The sequence below is a fragment of the Nerophis ophidion genome, linkage group LG22, assembly GCF_033978795.1.
Source record: "Nerophis ophidion isolate RoL-2023_Sa linkage group LG22, RoL_Noph_v1.0, whole genome shotgun sequence".
Classification (NCBI taxonomy): Eukaryota; Metazoa; Chordata; class Actinopteri; order Syngnathiformes; family Syngnathidae; genus Nerophis; species Nerophis ophidion.
The window spans coordinates 3,088,953-3,108,096 of record NC_084632.1 but is presented as its reverse complement, the minus strand read 5'-3'; the positions used below and the strand labels follow the sequence as shown (position 1 = coordinate 3,108,096).

At 43.1% G+C, this 19,144-nt stretch overlaps 1 protein-coding gene across 1 annotated transcript in view; it reads right to left on the bottom strand.

The window, feature by feature from the left end:
- Nucleotides 1-3,736: 3,736 nt before the first annotated feature.
- The window catches only part of LOC133540954 (atrial natriuretic peptide receptor 2-like), a 69,848-nt gene continuing 54,440 nt past the window's right edge, over nucleotides 3,737-19,144 (bottom strand). The window contains exons 19-24 of the mRNA XM_061884040.1: nucleotides 17,250-17,337; nucleotides 17,047-17,186; nucleotides 13,562-13,714; nucleotides 13,390-13,488; nucleotides 13,212-13,303; nucleotides 3,737-4,431 (exon numbers count right to left, since the gene is read on the bottom strand). Coding sequence (XP_061740024.1) covers nucleotides 4,318-4,431; nucleotides 13,212-13,303; nucleotides 13,390-13,488; nucleotides 13,562-13,714; nucleotides 17,047-17,186; nucleotides 17,250-17,337 — 686 coding nt within the window. The 3' untranslated portion in view covers nucleotides 3,737-4,317. The remainder of the gene's footprint in view (nucleotides 4,432-13,211; nucleotides 13,304-13,389; nucleotides 13,489-13,561; nucleotides 13,715-17,046; nucleotides 17,187-17,249; nucleotides 17,338-19,144) is intronic.

The window sequence follows — 19,144 nt, the reverse complement described above, 5'->3', positions numbered from 1 at the left end:
TTGGCCCTGCGATGAGGTGGCGACTTGTCCAGGGTGTAAACCGCCTTCCGCCCGATTGTAGCTGAGATAGGCACCAGCGCGCCCCGCGACCCTGAAAAGGGAATAAGCGGTAGAAAATGAATGAATGTTTAGAATGAAGTTGATGAATCCAGATGGATCTCTATTACAATCCCCAAAGAGGGAACTTTAAGTTGATGATTACATCTATGTGGAGAAATCTGCATTTAGAATTGAATCACTTGTTTACTTTTCAACAAGTTTTTAGTTATTTTTATATCTTTTTTTCCAAATAGTTCAAGAAAGACCACTACAAATGAGCAAAATTTTGCACTGTTATACAATTTAATAAATCAGAAACTGATGACATAGTGCTGTATTTTACTTCTTTATCTCTTTTTTCCACCACAAATGCTTTGCTCTGATTAGGGGGTACTTGAATTAAAAAAAAATGTTCACAGGGGGTACATCACTGAAAAAGGGTTGAGAAGCACAGGCCTACTGAAGTCCACGACTACGCAGTCTGATAGTTTATATATCAATGATGTTCTGCCCTCACTGAATGTGTTGAGGTTATAAAGCTTGTCGGACATTGATTGATTGATTGATTGATACTTTTATTAGTAGATTGCACAGTTCAGTACATATTCTGTACAACTGACCACTAAATGGTAACAACCCAATAAGGTTTTCAACTTGTTTAAGTCGGGGTCCACGTTAACAACCAATCCAGGACATTCTAATAAAGTTCCAAAGCAGATTAATCAATTTAGGTTCTTTATTGTTGTTGATCTTGCTTTGTCTTGCACTGGATTTTTATTTATTATTATTATTATTATTCTTGTAAAACTGAAATACACACAATGACAATGTATAAGCTGTATGATTCAATTAACAAACTGAAATGTAATACACAATATGTAAACATTAGCTTTACACAAATATCCAGCATTATTACCAAACAAATATTGCTGAGTGTTGAAACTATTTCGATGGTGGAAATATTCGAACGGCAGCCATTTTGAATCCTCAAACATTCATTAAAATAGTGCACAAAAATCGTTTTTCACTACACATCTTACTATCAAATTTAGCCACTTTCCACCTTAGTATTGAGTTACATAAACAAGTTAAACAGTTTACTTACAGACTTATCTTTTCCAAGGCTGGTAAGAGTTAACACAACTCGTCTACTTCTCATTTTTTATGAACTGAACTAACATCGTAAACCGGAAGTGTCCAAACTAAACCGGAAGTGCCAAACTATTGACGCGCAGCATATCCCATCGCCACAAGGTGTCAGTAATAGTCCACAATCAAACGGGAAGAACAAATGATGAAGTCTTAACATTGCAACACATGCCAATACGGCCGCTTTAGTTTACTAAATTGCCATTTTCAATTCCGCGCGGAAGTATCACGCTAAAACGTCGCGTGCGCGTGACGTCACGCGTTGTAGAGCAGCGGTCCCCAACAACCGGGCCTCGATTGGTACTGGGCCGCGGAGGAATTTTTTAATGAACATATAAAACACAAGATACATTCACAATTAGTGCACTAACCCAAAAAAAACCTCCCTTTTTAATGACAAAAACCCCCAAAACAAACCTAGTAAATTTGTTTAATAACATCTGAATCGCTCCCACTGCACCCGTTTTTTTGTTAGTTTTTTCTAGTCCTTCACTCTCACTTTCCTAATCTACAAATCTTTCATCCTCGCTCAAATTTATGGGAAAATCGTCGCTTTCTCTGTCCGAATCGCTCTCGCTGCTGGTGGCCATGATTGTAAACAATGTTCAGATGTGAGGAGCTCCACAACCCGTGACGTCACGCGCACATCGCCTGCTACTTCCGGTACAGGCGAGGCTTTTTTATTAGCCACCAAAAGTTGCAAACTTTATCGTGGATGTTCTCTACTAAATCCTTTCAGCAAAAATATGGCAAAATGGCGAAATGATGAAGTATGACACATAGAATGGACCTGCTATCCCCGTTTAAATAAGAACATCTCATTTCAGTAGGCCTTGAAGGTGGCATCATTTTAATAAATGCGTGTATTTTTTATTATTTGTTAAAAAAATACACATAGTTCAGGCATCTATGTACTTTGAAGGAGGATGAATTCAACGGATACACTGTTCAGAGAACACTACATTTATTACAATCAGTAACATGCACTACAGCAGAAAAACAGTTGGTACAAAGTGCGGCTGCAAGACTTTTGACAACAAGAAAGTTTAATCATATTAAGCCCATACTGTATATACCTTTATATATATTAGGGCTGGGCAACGATAAAAAATTTTAATCGAAGTTAATCGCACTATTTCTCCGATTAATCGCGATTAACTGCATTGTATACACAAAGCCCAATAATGAATTCAAAAGTAGTGTGTAGTGCACCTTTATTGGAATATTCTCCCACATGAACAAAAGCGCCAAAACATTTGTTGTGCAAACACAATTTAAATCAGTCCTTGTTAAACAGTAGCAGTTAAATAGCATATTTTATGAAAATCAACTCCAAAAATGTAAATACAAACATTTAATCTTATTGCCACTGCCAGGGTATTTAAGTTATCCTGTTTGTTATGGAAAATAAATATAATCTACATACAAATCTCTGAGCCACAATCATAACATCTGAACAGGCAATTTCTGAGGTAACAGCAGAAACATTTTTTTTATCAGGGATCTTATGTTTAAAAAACCTATATTATAGGTAGTGGGCTGTTTTAGGGAATTTTGGATCAAATTATCCGTAGTAGCAATATTAATAATGTTGTGTTTATTCTGCGTAGTGCACTTAAAATAATTATGACCATATTCAAGTCCTTTTTTCACTGAATACTTACTCAAGTAACTATTTGGATGACCAGTATTGACCTTGACTTGAGTCATATTACTCTGTTAGAATAATTATGTATAAATTATCACACAACTCTTATGCGTAAAGGCCGTTGCTATAGTTATAATCAATTGTGCTGAAGTTGTACTTTTCTATCTGTGCAAGGGGACAACTTGCAATCTTGGATTGCGAGTCGTCTTGTATCATTGTTTGTGTCCAGACCCGGCCTGCTGACTGCCAAGGGCGAAAATCAGTACAGTGACGCCAACAAAGCAGAGACAGGGCGATAGCATGAGTGTCAGCACATTTGCATTTCTGAATAATCCTATATTGTGTCTAACTGGGGCTGCTGAAATGATCCCCCTTCGTTCAGAAGGGGGATAAGTAGTGATTGGCGACATAGCTCGGTTGGTAGAGTGGCCGTGCCAGCAACTTGAGAGTTGCAGGTTCGATTCCCGCTTGTGCCATCCTAGTTACTGCAGTTGTGTCCTTGGGCAAGACACTTTACCCACCTGCTCCCAGTGCCACCCACACTGCTTTAAATGTAACTTAGATATTGGGTTTCACTATGCAAAGTGCTTTGAGTCACTCGAGAAAAGCGCTATATAAATATAATTCACAAATATAATTCACTTGATGTAACAAGGGACCTCCCAAATAAATAGAGGAGCATGGCACAGATAGAAAAGTACAACTTCAGCACAATTGATAATAACTATAGCAACGGCCTTTACGCATAAGAGTTGTGTGATAATTTATACATAAGAGAAGTGGTCCCCAACCTTTTTGTAGCTGCGGCCCGGTCAACGCCTGATCATTTTTCCCGCGGACCGGTGGGGGTGGGGGGGTTTATTATTTTTTTTTGTCAGGAAAAAGGGAGGTTTTTGTCATGAAAAAGGTCTTTTTGGTTTGGCGCACTAATTGTAAGTGTATCTTGTGTTTTTTATGTAGTTTTAATAACAAAATAAAATTTTTATTAAAAAAAATGAATAAATAAAAACTTCTTCTGCTGCCCGGTACCAATCGAGCGGTGGTTGGGCACCACTGCCTTGGAGTGTAGGTTGGAACTTTAATTAAGTGTACAGCCCAATATGTCTCCTTGTCTCTGCATGATTCCTTGCTTCTTGTCTGTTTAATATAATCAGTGTTTGAACCTGACATACTCGAAATTAACATCTTCCTTGAGGTTTTTTGAGTACAATTAATGGCTACTCCACCAAACTCTGATCGAGCCCTGTCAAAATGAGTGGTATTTGAAGGCACCACTTGAGACATTTGGAGTGGAAATCCCAGTGCAGATGTTCCCAGTATTGTCATAAGTATACGTACACAGAAGAATACACTTATAGGAAGCAGAGTCTCATCAGTCCACAGAATATGGAGACAGAAACTACAATGACTAAAACACAGTTGACAAGAGATCAGTTATTGCACTTGGTTATGTTATGTTGGTACGGTGTCAAACATCCGTTTCAGTCGCCAACCGGCACAGGACCGCCTCTGGACTGCACCGACGTGCTGAGCAGTGGATCTGTGTGATCGTCTCTCTTGGCTTCCAGCCACCATGTTGTCATCTCACCTTTGCCCTGTTGAAGATATCAACTTGGAATGAGAGCAGAGTTGAAGGAGCCCAGGCACTTCTCGACGGGCACTCTTGACACATGCAGTCACGTCCCTCCAGAATTCCCAGAACCACCACCGAAACATTTCAGAGAGACCAGAGCTTGTGGAAGGACGCTGAGACCATTATAATTTTCCACCACAAGAGGGCGATATTGGCGCCATGAAAGTCATGCAGTCTGGCGCTTCCCAATGCCACGACGTACCATAAAAATATCTGGAAGACTGTAGCATCCATCCATTCATTCATTTTCTACCGTTTGTCCTTTTTGGGGTCGCTGGAGCCTATCTCAGCTGCATTCGGGCGGAAGGCGGTGTACACCCTGGACAAATCGCCACCTTATCGCGGGGCCAACACAGATAGACAGACAACATTCACACTCACATTCACACACTAGGGACCATTTAGTTTTGCCAATCAACCTATCCCCAGGTGCATGTCCTTGGAGGGGGGAGGGGCCTATCCCCAGGTGCATGTCTTTGGCGGTGGGAGGGGCCTATACCCAGGTGCATGTCCTTGGCGGTGGGAGGGGCCTATACCCAGGTGCATGTCTTTGGAGGTGGGTGGGGCCTATCCCCAGGTGCATGTCTTTGGAGGTGGGAGGGGCCTATCCCCAGGTGCATGTCTTTGGCGGTGGGAGGGGCCTATCCCCAGGTGCATGTCTTTGGCGGTGGGAGGGGCCTATACCCAGGTGCATGTCTTTGGAGGTGGGTGGGGCCTATCCCCAGGTGCATGTCTTTGGCGGTGGGAGGGGCCTATACCCAGGTGCATGTCTTTGGAGGTGGGAGGGGCCTATCCCCAGGTGCATGTCTTTGGAGGTGGGTGGGGCCTATCCCCAGGTGCATGTCTTTGGCGGTGGGAGGGGTCTATACCCAGGTGCATGTCTTTGGAGGTGGGAGGGGCCTATACCCAGGTGCATGTCTTTGGAGGTGGGTGGGGCCTATCCCCAGGTGCATGTCTTTGGCGGTGGGAGGGGCCTATACCCAGGTGCATGTCTTTGGAGGTGGGAGGGGCCTATCCCCAGGTGCATGTCTTTGGAGGTGGGAGGAAGCCGGAGTACCCGGAGGGAACCCACGCAGTCATGCGGAGAACATGCAAATTCCACACATAAAAATCCAGAGCCCAGGATTGAACTCAGGACCACTCAGGACCTTGGTATTGTGAGGCACTTGCACTAACCCCTCTTCCACCGTGCTGCAGCATGTGGAAAGAATTTAAGACCAATATAATTTTTACCCCGTCTTCCGCCCGATTGTAGCTGAAATAGGCGCCAGCGGCCCCCGCGACCCCAAAAAGGGAATAAGCGGTAGGAAATGGATGGATGGATGGATCATTTTCCATTACAAGGTGGCGGTATCGGTGTCGATGTTGATTTGTAGGCAGGATCAGACCTCAACCTTAAAGCCTCAAATCAGTTTGGCAGGAGATCTGATCATCTAAAGCAGGGGTCCCCAACCTTTTTGTATCTGCGGACCGGTCAACGCTTGATAAATTGTCCCGCGGCCCGGGTGGGGGGTTGAGGGGAGGGGGGGGGGGGGGTGGGGGAGAATTCCTTTTTTTTTTGTCTTTTTCTTTGTCATGAAAAAGGGACGTTTTTGTCATTAAAAATTGAGGTTTTTGTGGTTGGTGCACTAATTGTAAGTGTATATTGTGTTAAATGTTGATTTAATAAAAAATATATATATATATTATCATTTTATTAATTAATTTTTTTTGGGGAATAAAAATAAATTAAAGATTCTTCTGCGGCCCGGTACCAATCGGTTGGGGACCACTGATCTAAAGCAGGGGTCAGCAACCTTTTTGAAAGCAAGAGCTACTTCTTGGGTACTGATTAATGTGAAGGGCTACCAGTTTGATACACACTTAAATAAATTGCCAGAAATAGCCAAATTGCTCAATTTACCTTTAATAAATATATATATTTATATATATATATATATATATATATATATATATATATATATAAATGGGTATTTCTGTCTGTCATTCTGTCGTACATTTTTTTTCCTTTTACGGAAGGTTTTTTGTAGAGAATAAATGATGAAAAAACACTTAATTAATCGGTTTAAAAGAGGAGAAAACACGAAAAAAAATAAATAAATTTTGAAACATAGTTTATCTTCAATTTCGACTCTTTAAAATTCAAAATTCAACCGAAAAATATAAAGAGAAAAACTAGCTACTGTAATTCGAATGTTTTTAAAAATAAATAAATAAAAAATTTATGGAACATTATTATTATTTTTTCCTGATTAATATTGATTTTAGAATTTTGATGACATGTTTTAAATAGGTTAAAATCCAATCTGCACTTTGTTAGAATATATAACAAATTGGACCAAGCTATATTTCTAACAAAGACAAATCATTATTTCTTCTAGATTTTCCAGAATAAAAATTTTAAAAGAAATTCAAAAGACTTTGGAATCCATCCATTTTTCTACCGCTTATTCCCTTTCGGGGTCGCGGGGGGCGCTGGCGCCTATCTAAACTACAATCGGGCGGAAGGCAGGGTACACCCTGGACAAGTCGCCACCTCATCGCAGGGCCAAGTGCGACCCCCAATTTATTGGCCAAAAACAGGGGTCGCACTTGGACAAAATCCTCTTGCAGACTTTGACCCGATGAGTTGCGATTAAAATGACGGACGCGAGACGGATGGGCGATGATGAATTACGAAAATTGTTCTGGCAAATCTTATGACTTTGGAATAAGATCTTATTCCAAAGTCATAAGATTTAAATTTGATTCTACAGATTTTCTAGATTTGCCGGAACAATTTTCGTAATTCATCATCGCCCATCCGTCTCGCGTCCGTCATTTTAATCGCAACTCATCGGGTCAAAGTCTGCAAGAGGATTTTGTCCAAGTGCGACCCCTGTTTTTGGCCAATAAATTGGCAGAGTAAACCAAAAAGGCCGACTTCCTGTTTGTTTTCCAATATGGGTTCTTGAGACTTTCATGCTAGAAGTTTCCAGCGATTTTGGTGACGACACGTGGATGTGGTCGGAGGGGATCATTTTTCCTCATTTTTAAAGGGGGCGCTAGAGAGTCAATCTTGACATTTGGTGTTGGGGCCCCCTGAAATATACAAACCCTATTTCCACATGAGTTGGGAAATTGTGTTAGATGTAAATATAAACAGAATACAATGATTTGCAAATCCTTTTCAAGCCATATTCAGTTGAATATGCTACAAAGACAACATATTTGATGTTCAAAATCATAAACTTTATTTTTTTTTTGCAAATAATAATTAACTTAGAATTTCACGGCTGGAAAACGTGACAAAGAAGTTGGGAAAGGTGGCAATAAATACTGACAAAGTTGAGGAATGCTCATCAAACACTTATATGGAACATCCCACAGGTGTGCAGGCTAATTGGGAACAGGTGGGTGCCATGATTGGGTATAAAAACAGCTTCCCAAAAAATGCTCAGTCTTTCACAAGAAAGGATGGGGCGAGGTACACCCCTTTGTCCACAACTGTGTGAGCAAATAGTCAAACAGTTTAAGAACAACGTTTCTCAAAGTGCAATTGCAAAAAATTTTGGGATTTCAACATCTACGCTCCATAATATCATCAAAAGGTTCAGAGAATCTGGAGAAATCACTCCACATAAGCGGCATGGCCGGAAACCAACATTAAAAGACCGTGACCATCCATCCCTCAGACGGCACTGTATCAAAAACCAACATCAATCTCTAAAGGATATCACCACATGCGTTTAGGAACACTTCAGAAAACCATTGTCCCTAAATAGAGTTTGTCGCTACATCTCTAAGTGCAAGGTAAAGCTCTACTATGCAAAGCGAAAGCCATTTATCAACAACATCCAGAAACACCGCCGGCTTCTCTGGGCTCGAGATCATCTAAGATAGACTGATGCAAAGTGGAAAAGTGTTCTGTGGTCTGACAAGTCCACATTTCAAATTGTTTTTGGAAATATTCGTCATCAAGTCATCCGGACCAAAGGGGAAGCGAACCATCCAGACTGTTATCGACGCAAAGTTGAAAAGCCAGCATGTGTGATGGTATGGGGGTGCATTAGTGCCCAAGGCATGGGTAACTTACACATCTGTGAAGGCACCATTAATGCTGAAAGGTACATACAGGTTTTGGAACAACATATGCTGCCACTAAGAGCCGTTTTTTTCATGGACGCCCCTGTTTATTTCGGCAAGACAATGCCAAGCCACATTCAGCACATGTCACAACAGCGTGGCTTCGTAGAAAAAGAGTGCAGGCACTTTCCTGGCCCGCCTGCAGTCCAGACCTGTCTCCCATGGAAAATGTGTGGCGCATTATGAAGCGTAAAATAGGACAGCGGAGACCCCGGACTGTTGAAGGACTGAAGCTCTACATAAAACAAGAATGGGAAAGAATTCCACTTTCAAAGCTTCAACAATTACTTTCCTCAGTTCCCAAAACGTTTATTGAGTGTTGTTGAAAGAAAAGGTGATGTAACACAGTGGTGAACATGCCCTTTCCCAACTACTTTGGCACGTTTTGCAGCCATGAAATTCTAAGTTAATTATTATTTGCCCAAAAAAAAAAAAAGTTTGTCGGTTTGAACATCAAATATCTTGTCTTTGTAGCATATTCAACTGAATATGGCTTGAAAAGGATTTGCAAATCATTGTATTCTGTTTATATTTACATCTAACACAATTTCCCAACTCATAAGGAAACAGGGTTTGTATATTCGTATAGCTGCTTAGTGAGTTATGATAAGGGCCTCTGACATGATAAAAATGAACTCTCAGTAGAGTCACTGCCTTAAAAGAAGTGTTACGTTGCTCCTTTCTATTTTCAATAAATCAATAGGCTGGGCGAGGCAGGTAATAGCACACCTGAGCTGCATGAAAGACATCACAATAGAGCCCCGCCCTCAAATCCAACCTCTATGGTTACAAGGACAGGACTTGATGCTTTCTCAGGAGACAGAAAAAGATCTCCTTTCTTTTTCACTTTCATGCAAAGAGCTTCAATTACTTTCTATGTTCTCTTACTATTGCTTCTTTTATTATTATTGTTCTCCCACTTCCATCACATCTGTGAGCCTCTAAACCACACCGGGATTGCTCACATATGCGGTCCTCTCCAAGGTTTCTCATGGTCATTGTCACCGACCTCCCACTGGGGTGAGTTTTTCCTTGTCCTTATGTGGGCCGTACCGAGGATGTCGTTGTGGTTTGTGCAGCCCTTTGAGACACATGTCATCTGTTGTGTTGTTGTGAACGACATCATGGATGTAACATCAATGTACAAACAATCACACACACACAACACATGTCATCTGTTGTGTTGTTGTGAACGACATCATGGATGTAACATCAATGTACAAACAATCATACACACACAACACATGTCATCTGTTGTGTTGTTGTGAACGACATCATGGATGTAACATCAATGTACAAACAATCATACACACACAACACATGTCATCTGTTGTGTTGTTGTGAACGACATCATGGATGTAACATCAATGTACAAACAATCATAGACACACAACACGTCATCTGTTGTGTTGTTGTGAACGACATCATGGATGTAACATCAATGTACAAACAATCACACACACACAACACATGTCATCTGTTGTGTTGTTGTGAACGACATCATGGATGTAACATCAATGTACAAACAATCACACACACACAACACATGTCATCTGTTGTGTTGTTGTGAACGACATCATGGATGTAACATCAATGTACAAACAATCATACACACACAACACATGTCATCTGTTGTGTTGTTGTGAACGACATCATGGATGTAACATCAATGTACAAACAATCATACACACACAACACGTCATCTGTTGTGTTGTTGTGAACGACATCATGGATGTAACATCAATGTACAAACAATCATACACACACAACACATGTCATCTGTTGTGTTGTTGTGAACGACATCATGGATGTAACATCAATGTACAAACAATCATACACAACACATGTCATCTGTTGTGTTGTTGTGAACGACATCATGGATGTAACATCAATGTACAAACAATCATACACACACAACACATGTCATCTGTTGTGTTGTTGTGAACGACATCATGGATGTAACATCAATGTACAAACAATCATACACACACAACACATGTCATCTGTTGTGTTGTTGTGAACGACATCATGGATGTAACATCAATGTACAAACAATCACACACACACAACACATGTCATCTGTTGTGTTGTTGTGAACGACATCATGGATGTAACATCAATGTACAAACAATCACACACACACAACACATGTCATCTGTTGTGTTGTTGTGAACGACATCATGGATGTAACATCAATGTACAAACAATCATACACACACAACACATGTCATCTGTTGTGTTGTTGTGAACGACATCATGGATGTAACATCAATGTACAAACAATCATACACAACACATGTCATCTGTTGTGTTGTTGTGAACGACATCATGGATGTAACATCAATGTACAAACAATCATACACACACAACACATGTCATCTGTTGTGTTGTTGTGAACGACATCATGGATGTAACATCAATGTACAAACAATCATACACACACAACACATGTCATCTGTTGTGTTGTTGTGAACGACATCATGGATGTAACATCAATGTACAAACAATCACACACACACAACACATGTCATCTGTTGTGTTGTTGTGAACGACATCATGGATGTAACATCAATGTACAAACAATCATACACACACACAACACATGTCATCTGTTGTGTTGTTGTGAACGACATCATGGATGTAACATCAATGTACAAACAATCATACACACACAACACATGTCATCTGTTGTGTTGTTGTGAACGACATCATGGATGTAACATCAATGTACAAACAATCATACACACACAACACACGTCATCTGTTGTGTTGTTGTGAACGACATCATGGATGTAACATCAATGTACAAACAATCATACACACACAACACACGTCATCTGTTGTGTTGTTGTGAACGACATCATGGATGTAACATCAATGTACAAACAATCATACACACACAACACATGTCATCTGTTGTGTTGTTGTGAACGACGTCATGGATGTAACATCAATGTACAAACAATCACACACACACAACACATGTCATCTGTTGTGTTGTTGTGAACGACATCATGGATGTAACATCAATGTACAAACAATCATACACACACACAACACATGTCATCTGTTGTGTTGTTGTGAACGACATCATGGATGTAACATCAATGTACAAACAATCATACACACACAACACATGTCATCTGTTGTGTTGTTGTGAACGACATCATGGATGTAACATCAATGTACAAACAATCATACACACACAACACACGTCATCTGTTGTGTTGTTGTGAACGACATCATGGATGTAACATCAATGTACAAACAATCATACACACACAACACATGTCATCTGTTGTGTTGTTGTGAACGACATCATGGATGTAACATCAATGTACAAACAATCATACACACACAACACATGTCATCTGTTGTGTTGCACACACTTGTCATACCAAAGACTATAAAAATGGGACCAATTACCTCCCTGCTTTGCACTCAGCATCAAGGGTTGGAAATGGGGGTTGAATCACCAAAAATGATCCCCGGGCGTGGCCACCACTGCTGCTCACTGCTCCCCTCACCTCCCAGGGGGCGAGGAAGGGTGATGGGTGAAATGCAGAGAATAATTTCGCCACACCTAGAGTGTGTGTGACAATCATTGGTACTTTAACTTTTATGGTGGAAAAATAAGAGTAAAAGGTAAGAATTTAAATAAATAAAAATAAACCAAAAAACTGTATTTCGTAGTTTTTTATATTGCTTTTTATATTTAAATGTATTATTATTATTTTTCATGTTGTTTATTCGTTACTAATTCATACCTAAGTTGTTGTTTTAAAAAAATAGATTCAAAGTTGAGTTTTGATAGTACCATAAATACTCCTATTTTCAAAACAATGAATAATCGTGTAACTAATCGTGATTACAATGTCAATCTAAATACCGTATTTCCTTGAATTGCCGCCGGACATATAGTATGCGCCTGCCTTGAATTACTGCCGGGTCAAACTCGATTCCCAAAATAATTAGCGCATGCTTAGTATTACCGCCTGGTCAAACTCGTGACGTCACGAGTGACACTTCCCCTGTCATCATTTTCAAAATGGAGGAGGCTTAATTTCAATACCGGTAATTTGAAATCGCATAAAGGGAAGAAGATTAGGAGCTATTCAGTAGGATTTAAGGTCCGAGCTTACATCACACTCAAATTTTTACTGCGTACCTTTGGTAAGTCCCGGAATGAGAAGAGGTTTTAAAATAATTAGCGCATGCTTACTTTTACCGCATGCCTTTGGTAAACGCAGGCGTGAGAAGAGGTTTTTAAATTAATTAGCACCCCGGTGGGAATTCAAGGAAATAATCGTGATTATTATTTTTACCATACGGTCCAGCTCTAGTGGGGGCGGGGCTTCCTGGGGGATCCTTAGCTACAATAATTAAAGTTAAAGTACCAATGATTGTCACACACGCACTAGGTGTGGCGAAATTATTCTCTGCATTTGACCCATCAACTGTGATTAGCTCCTTGGAGGTGAGGGGAGCAGTGAGCAGCAGCCTTGGCCACGCCCGGGAATCATTTTTGGTGAATTACCCCTAACTTCCATATCGGTTTTTTTCAACGGACATGGAGGACGTAAACACAGACAAGAATCTACAATTTTCAAGAACAACCTTGACGTTGAGTGTTCCTCTGCAGGTCAGAAGGTATCCTCTCAACGTGTGCAGCAGCTCAGCCGTGGCGCCGCTCACCTGGATCTTTAAAGCTGTGCACAGCCAGAAGAAAACACTTTGTGTGGGTTACGTCCATGCCGCTGTATAAATAGTGTCTTGTGAAATGTTTTACCAGTACCTTCACTGGTGGATTCCATCCGAGACGCCGTGTTGACGGTGTCCCCGAACAGGCAGTAACGCGGCATCTTGGTGCCAACCACACCGGCCACAACCGGTCCTGGTGGCACGCAGAGAGGGTGTTTAGTACCTGCCCCGTTACTGAGGTGTAGTCAGTGCAGGCAGGGAAGTACCCGAGTGGATGCCTGCACGGATCTTCAGCTGCGTGTGGGGCTTGTGTGGGATCTTGAAGGAGTGGCAAACGTTAACCAGGTCCAAGGCCATGCTGGCTATCTCCCCCGCGTGGTTGATGCCATTTTCCTCGGGCACCCCCGACACCACCATGTCTACGTTGTCAGGCACAAAGAAAAGGCTGAGCGATACAACATTCAGCAGTAAATCACACACTAAGATATACTGCCTTGGCTATTCCTCTGCGGATTATGCATGTCCTGTCTGGGAGAGATCAACCCATGCCAAGAAACTCCACCCAGCACTGAACAACACCTGCCGCTTGATCACTGGTTGCTTGAAGCTTACCAACCTGAACAACTTATATCTCCTCGCTGTCCCTCTCTTTCTGTCTTGCCTCTGGTGAGGGCGGTCATATTTTTTTTTCCCGCTCCCTCTTCTCCCAGCTTGCTCCCTTTGTTTTTGTCTTGTCTGAACTTTTTTGAAGCCTCTTTCTTTGCGCCGTCCTCAAATCTAAACATCAGACATGGATAGAAGCATTTAAGTCTCACCTTAAAACTCATCTGTGTACTCTAGCCTTTAAATAGACCTCCTTTTTAGACCAGTTGATCTGCCGCTTCTTTTCTTTTTTCTCCTATGTCCCCCCCTCCCTTGTGGAGGAGGTCCGGTCCGATGACCATGGATGAAGTACTGGCTGTCCAGAGTCGGGACCCAGGATGGACCGCTCGCCTGTATCGGTTGGGGACATCTCTACGCTGCTGATCCGCCTCCGCTTGAGATGGTTTCCTGTGGACGGGACTCTCGCTGCCGTCTTGGATCCGCTTTGAACTGAACTCTCGGGGCTGTGTTGGAGCCACTATGGATTGAACTTTCACAGTATCATGTTAGACCCGCTCGACATCCATTGCTTTCTGTCCCCTAGAGCGGGGGGGTTGCCCACATCTGAGGTCCTCTCCAAGGTTTCTCATAGTCAGCATTGTCACTGGCGTCCCACTGGATGTGAATTCTCCCTGCCCACTGGGTGTGAGTTTTCCTTGCCCTTTTGTGGGTTCTTACGAGGATGTTGTAGTCGTAATGATTTGTACAGTCCTTTGAGACATTTGTGATTTGGGGCTATATAAATAAACATTGATTGATTGATTGATTGATATGATCAGCTACCCACTCAAGTATTTTCGACGCAATTGACACAACCTTTTCGACGAGGAAAAGAGGTTCGGGGGAGCCTGGCTGCCCTGACGGAACCATTGCTGCAGGGTACGTGAGAGATTCCTGGGACAAATGGAGAATCATGTGCCTCTCAGTCCTTTCCATCGAGGACGTGGAAGACATCTACCTATTTGGAACCGTGATCGCGGGGCACTTGCTAATTGGGCTGTATTGTCAAATTCGTAAGACGATGGCAGCCACTCAAGGAGCCTAAAGGCTGTTCGTCGCCATGGATGGTTTGGGCAGGGCTGTGGGAACACAGACTGCGGCGATTTCTGAACTGAATCGCAAGATGGATCACATCATGGAGAAGCTTGCTGAAAAGGAGAATTGAATTGAGTTTGAGAGCATCCAGCATGGACGAATAGAACAGACAAGTCATTGTTTTTTGTCTGCTTGCGGAAGACAAACATCCTAATCTACGATTTGACTCCCTCGAACGGCCTTGGCGCTGTGGAAACAGGACCAGGCTGTTCTGAAAACACCCCCGAGGACACCTCAATGATAGACGCTTTTGACCTCCCTCCCTCCTCAACGACACCTGGAGTCGAACTTTTACAGATCGGCCTCAGTCTAAAAAACATTACATCATCACACCCTAGACAATTGGGCATACACGCACACACCGCCACCCCCAAACCACGCCTTCACCACCATTTTTTCCCCTCAGGTGATGGTCGGATGGCAGCGCTTCAAAGCAGCAGTCGCCTTTCAGGGCCCCAACTCCCCGCCCCTCTGTTGCAAGTTTGTTGTGATTAAATGTAACGTGTTTATGTGTGCATTGCACAGACTTTTTTTTCCCACTCCAGACTAAGCCCCCCCTTAGAAGCCCAGTCTAGATTGTATTTTTTTACTCATCTTTTTCCCCAGCGTTTTACCTTTTTCCCGTCTTTTACGGGGCGCCTCGTGGCGACCCATCAGCGTTCCTGTTCTGTAACCCTGTACACTGCTTGTTTGTCTCATCTTGAACGGGTTTGTGCTGTAAACTAAAATTTTGTTGTACTTGTCGCAATGACAATAAAGACCTACCTACCTACCTGGCATTGCCCCTGCAGACGTGAGACGGGAAGTTGCCAGCCGAGTAGAGTACACAAAAGCTACCCGTGATGAACACCACCTCTTCTATGGACGTGAACCCTCAGTCCAATGTCTGAAGTCAAGGAAAAGCTTCCTCAGCAACGTCCATCCCCTAACAACATCTCGGGAAGAAATCTGCCCCCTGGGACAGAAACACTATGGGTTCTGTGGAAGACACTAAACCGCCTGAGACCAGGAACAGGGCGATCAAAATCTGCTATGGCCAGGAGAAGGTTCCTCAGCAACATCCAGCCCCTAACAACAACTCGGGAAGAAACCTGCCTCCCAGGTCAGAAACAGCATGGGTTCTGTGGAAGACACTATACCGCCTGAGACCAGGAACAAGGCGATCAAAATCTGTTATGGCCAGGAGAAGCTTCCTCAGCAACGTCCAGCCCGTAACAACATCTCGGGAAGAAACCTGCCCCCTGGGTCAGAAACACCATGGGTTCTGTGGAAGACACTAAACCGCCTGAGACCAGGAACAGGGCGATCAAAATCTGCTATGGCCAGGAGAAGCTTCCTCAGCAACGTCCAGCCCCTAACAACAACTCGGGAAGTAACCTGCCCCCTGGGTCAGAAACACCATGGGTTCTGTGGAAGACACTAAAGCGCCTGAGACCAGGAACAGGGCGATCAAAATCTGCTATGGCCAGGAGAAGCTTCCTCAGCAACATCCAGCCTGTAACAACAACTCGGGAAGAAACCTGCCTCTCAGGTCAGAAACACCATGGGTTCTGTGGAAGACACTAAACCGCCTGAGACCAGGAACAGGGCGATCAAAAGCTGCTATGGCCAGATGGGGTAACAAAACCGGCCCAACAACCTGCGAATGCGGAGAAGAGGACCACACGATGCAGCACTGCCTTGTCTGTCCTCTGCTACCCAACCAGTGCACCTTAACAGATCTCGCAGAGTTCAAAGACGATGCAAAAGACTGTGTAAAGAAATGGGAAACTGTCGGATAACCATAAGCTTCAAAGACTCAAGATGGTGAAGTAGATCCGTCACTACAATGCCAGATATTTCAATTGAAGTTGGACACAGATTCTTTGTTAAATTGGTAAGGTGTCGTTTGGACACTCCAGTCCTGTATCGACATCCTCTTTGATGTCATCACTTGATTGCAAACTTTGCTGCGTAAAGAAGGCCGACATCAGATAACGTCTGGATATGAAAAAGAAAATAGCACCTGACTTACAAGCATCGCCAATGGTCTCTACTTTGTAGACGTCGTATTTGTCGATGATGTCGTCAAAGGTGGTGTAGAGCTGGTTGAGGAAGTCCACCACCTGGTAGGGAGTGCTGGCGCCTGACAGCTGGGTGAAGCCCACAATGTCGCTGGCATAGGAGACAAATCCACTTAGCGGGAAAAAGTGCAATGAGGTCAATGTTCAGGAGCACCTGAAGTAGACGGTGGCGTTGGAGAAGCTCTGAGCTTCTGTGGTTCGGCCTTGGCGGAGGTCATCTGCCACCGGCTTTGGTAGCATGCCTGCAGGGGAGAGATAACACATGATCGATAGTATCCACACCAAGGTGATTGTTGGTGTCGGATCCATGATCGATAGTATCCACACCAGGGTGAGTGTTGGTGTCGGATCCATGATCGATAGTATCCACACCAGGGTGAGTGTTGGTGTCAGATCCATGATCGATAGTATCCACACCAGGGTGAGTGTTGGTGTCAGATCCATGATCGATAGTATCCACACCAGGGTGAGTCTTGGTGTCAGATCCATGATCGATAGTATCCACACCAGGGTGAGTGTTGGTGTCAGATCCATGATCGATAGTATCCACACCAAAGTGAGTGTTGGTGTCAGATCCATGATCGATAGTATCCACACCAAAGTGAGTGTTGGTGTCAGATCCATGATCGATAGTATCTACACCAAAGTGAGTGTTGGTGTCAGATCCATGATCGATAGTATCTACACCAAAGTGAGTGTTGGTGTCAGATCCATGATCGATAGTATCCACACCAAAGTGATTGTTGGTGTCGGATCCATGATCGATAGTATCCACACCAGGGTGAGTGTTGGTGTCAGATCCATGATCGATAGTATCCACACCAAAGTGTGTGTTGGTGTCAGATCCATGATCGATAGTATCCACACCAGGGTGAATGTTGATGTCAGATCCATGATCGATAGTATCCACACCAGGGTGAGTGTTGGTGTCAGATCCATGATCGATAGTATCCACACCAAAGTGAGTGTTGGTGTCAGATCCATGATCGATAGTATCTACACCAAAGTGAGTGTTGGTGTCGGATCCATGATCGATAGTATCCCTACCAAGGTGATTGTTGGTGTCGGATCCATGATCGATAGTATCCACACCAGGGTGATTGTTGGTGTCAGATCCATGATCGATAGTATCCACACCAGGGTGAGTGTTGGTGTCAGATCCATGATCGATAGTATCTACACCAAAGTGAGTGTTGGTGTCAGATCCATGATCGATAGTATCCACACCAAAGTGAGTGTTGGTGTCGGATCCATGATCGATAGTATCCACACCAAGGTGATTGTTGGTGTCGGATCCATGATCGATAGTATCCACACCAGGGTGATTGTTGGTGTCAGATCCATGATCGATAGTATCCACACCAAGGTGATTGTTGGTGTCGGATCCATGATCGATAGTATCCACACCAGGGTGAGTGTTGGTGTCAGATCCATGATCGATAGTATCCACACCAAAGTGAGTGTTGGTGTCAGATCCATGATCGATAGTATCCACACCAAAGTGAGTGTTGGTGTCAGATCCATGATCGATAGTATCTACACCAAAGTGAGTGTTGGTGTCGGATCCATGATCGATAGTATCCCTACCAAGGTGATTGTTGGTGTCGGATCCATGATCGATAGTATCCACACCAGGGTGATTGTTGGTGTCAGATCCATGATCGATAGTATCCACACCAGGGTGATTGTTGGTGTCAGATCCATGATCGATAGTATCTACACCAAAGTGAGTGTTGGTGTCAGATCCATGATCGATAGTATCCCTACCAAGGTGATTGTTGGTGTCGGATCCATGATCGATAGTATCCACACCAGGGTGATTGTTGGTGTCAGATCCATGATCGATAGTATCCACACCAGGGTGAGTGTTGGTGTCAGATCCATGATCGATAGTATCTACACCAAAGTGAGTGTTGGTGTCAGATCCATGATCGATAGTATCCACACCAGGGTGATTGTTGGTGTCAGATCCATGATCGATAGTATCCACACCAGGGTGAGTCTTGGTGTCAGATCCATGATCGATAGTATCCACACCAGGGTGAGTGT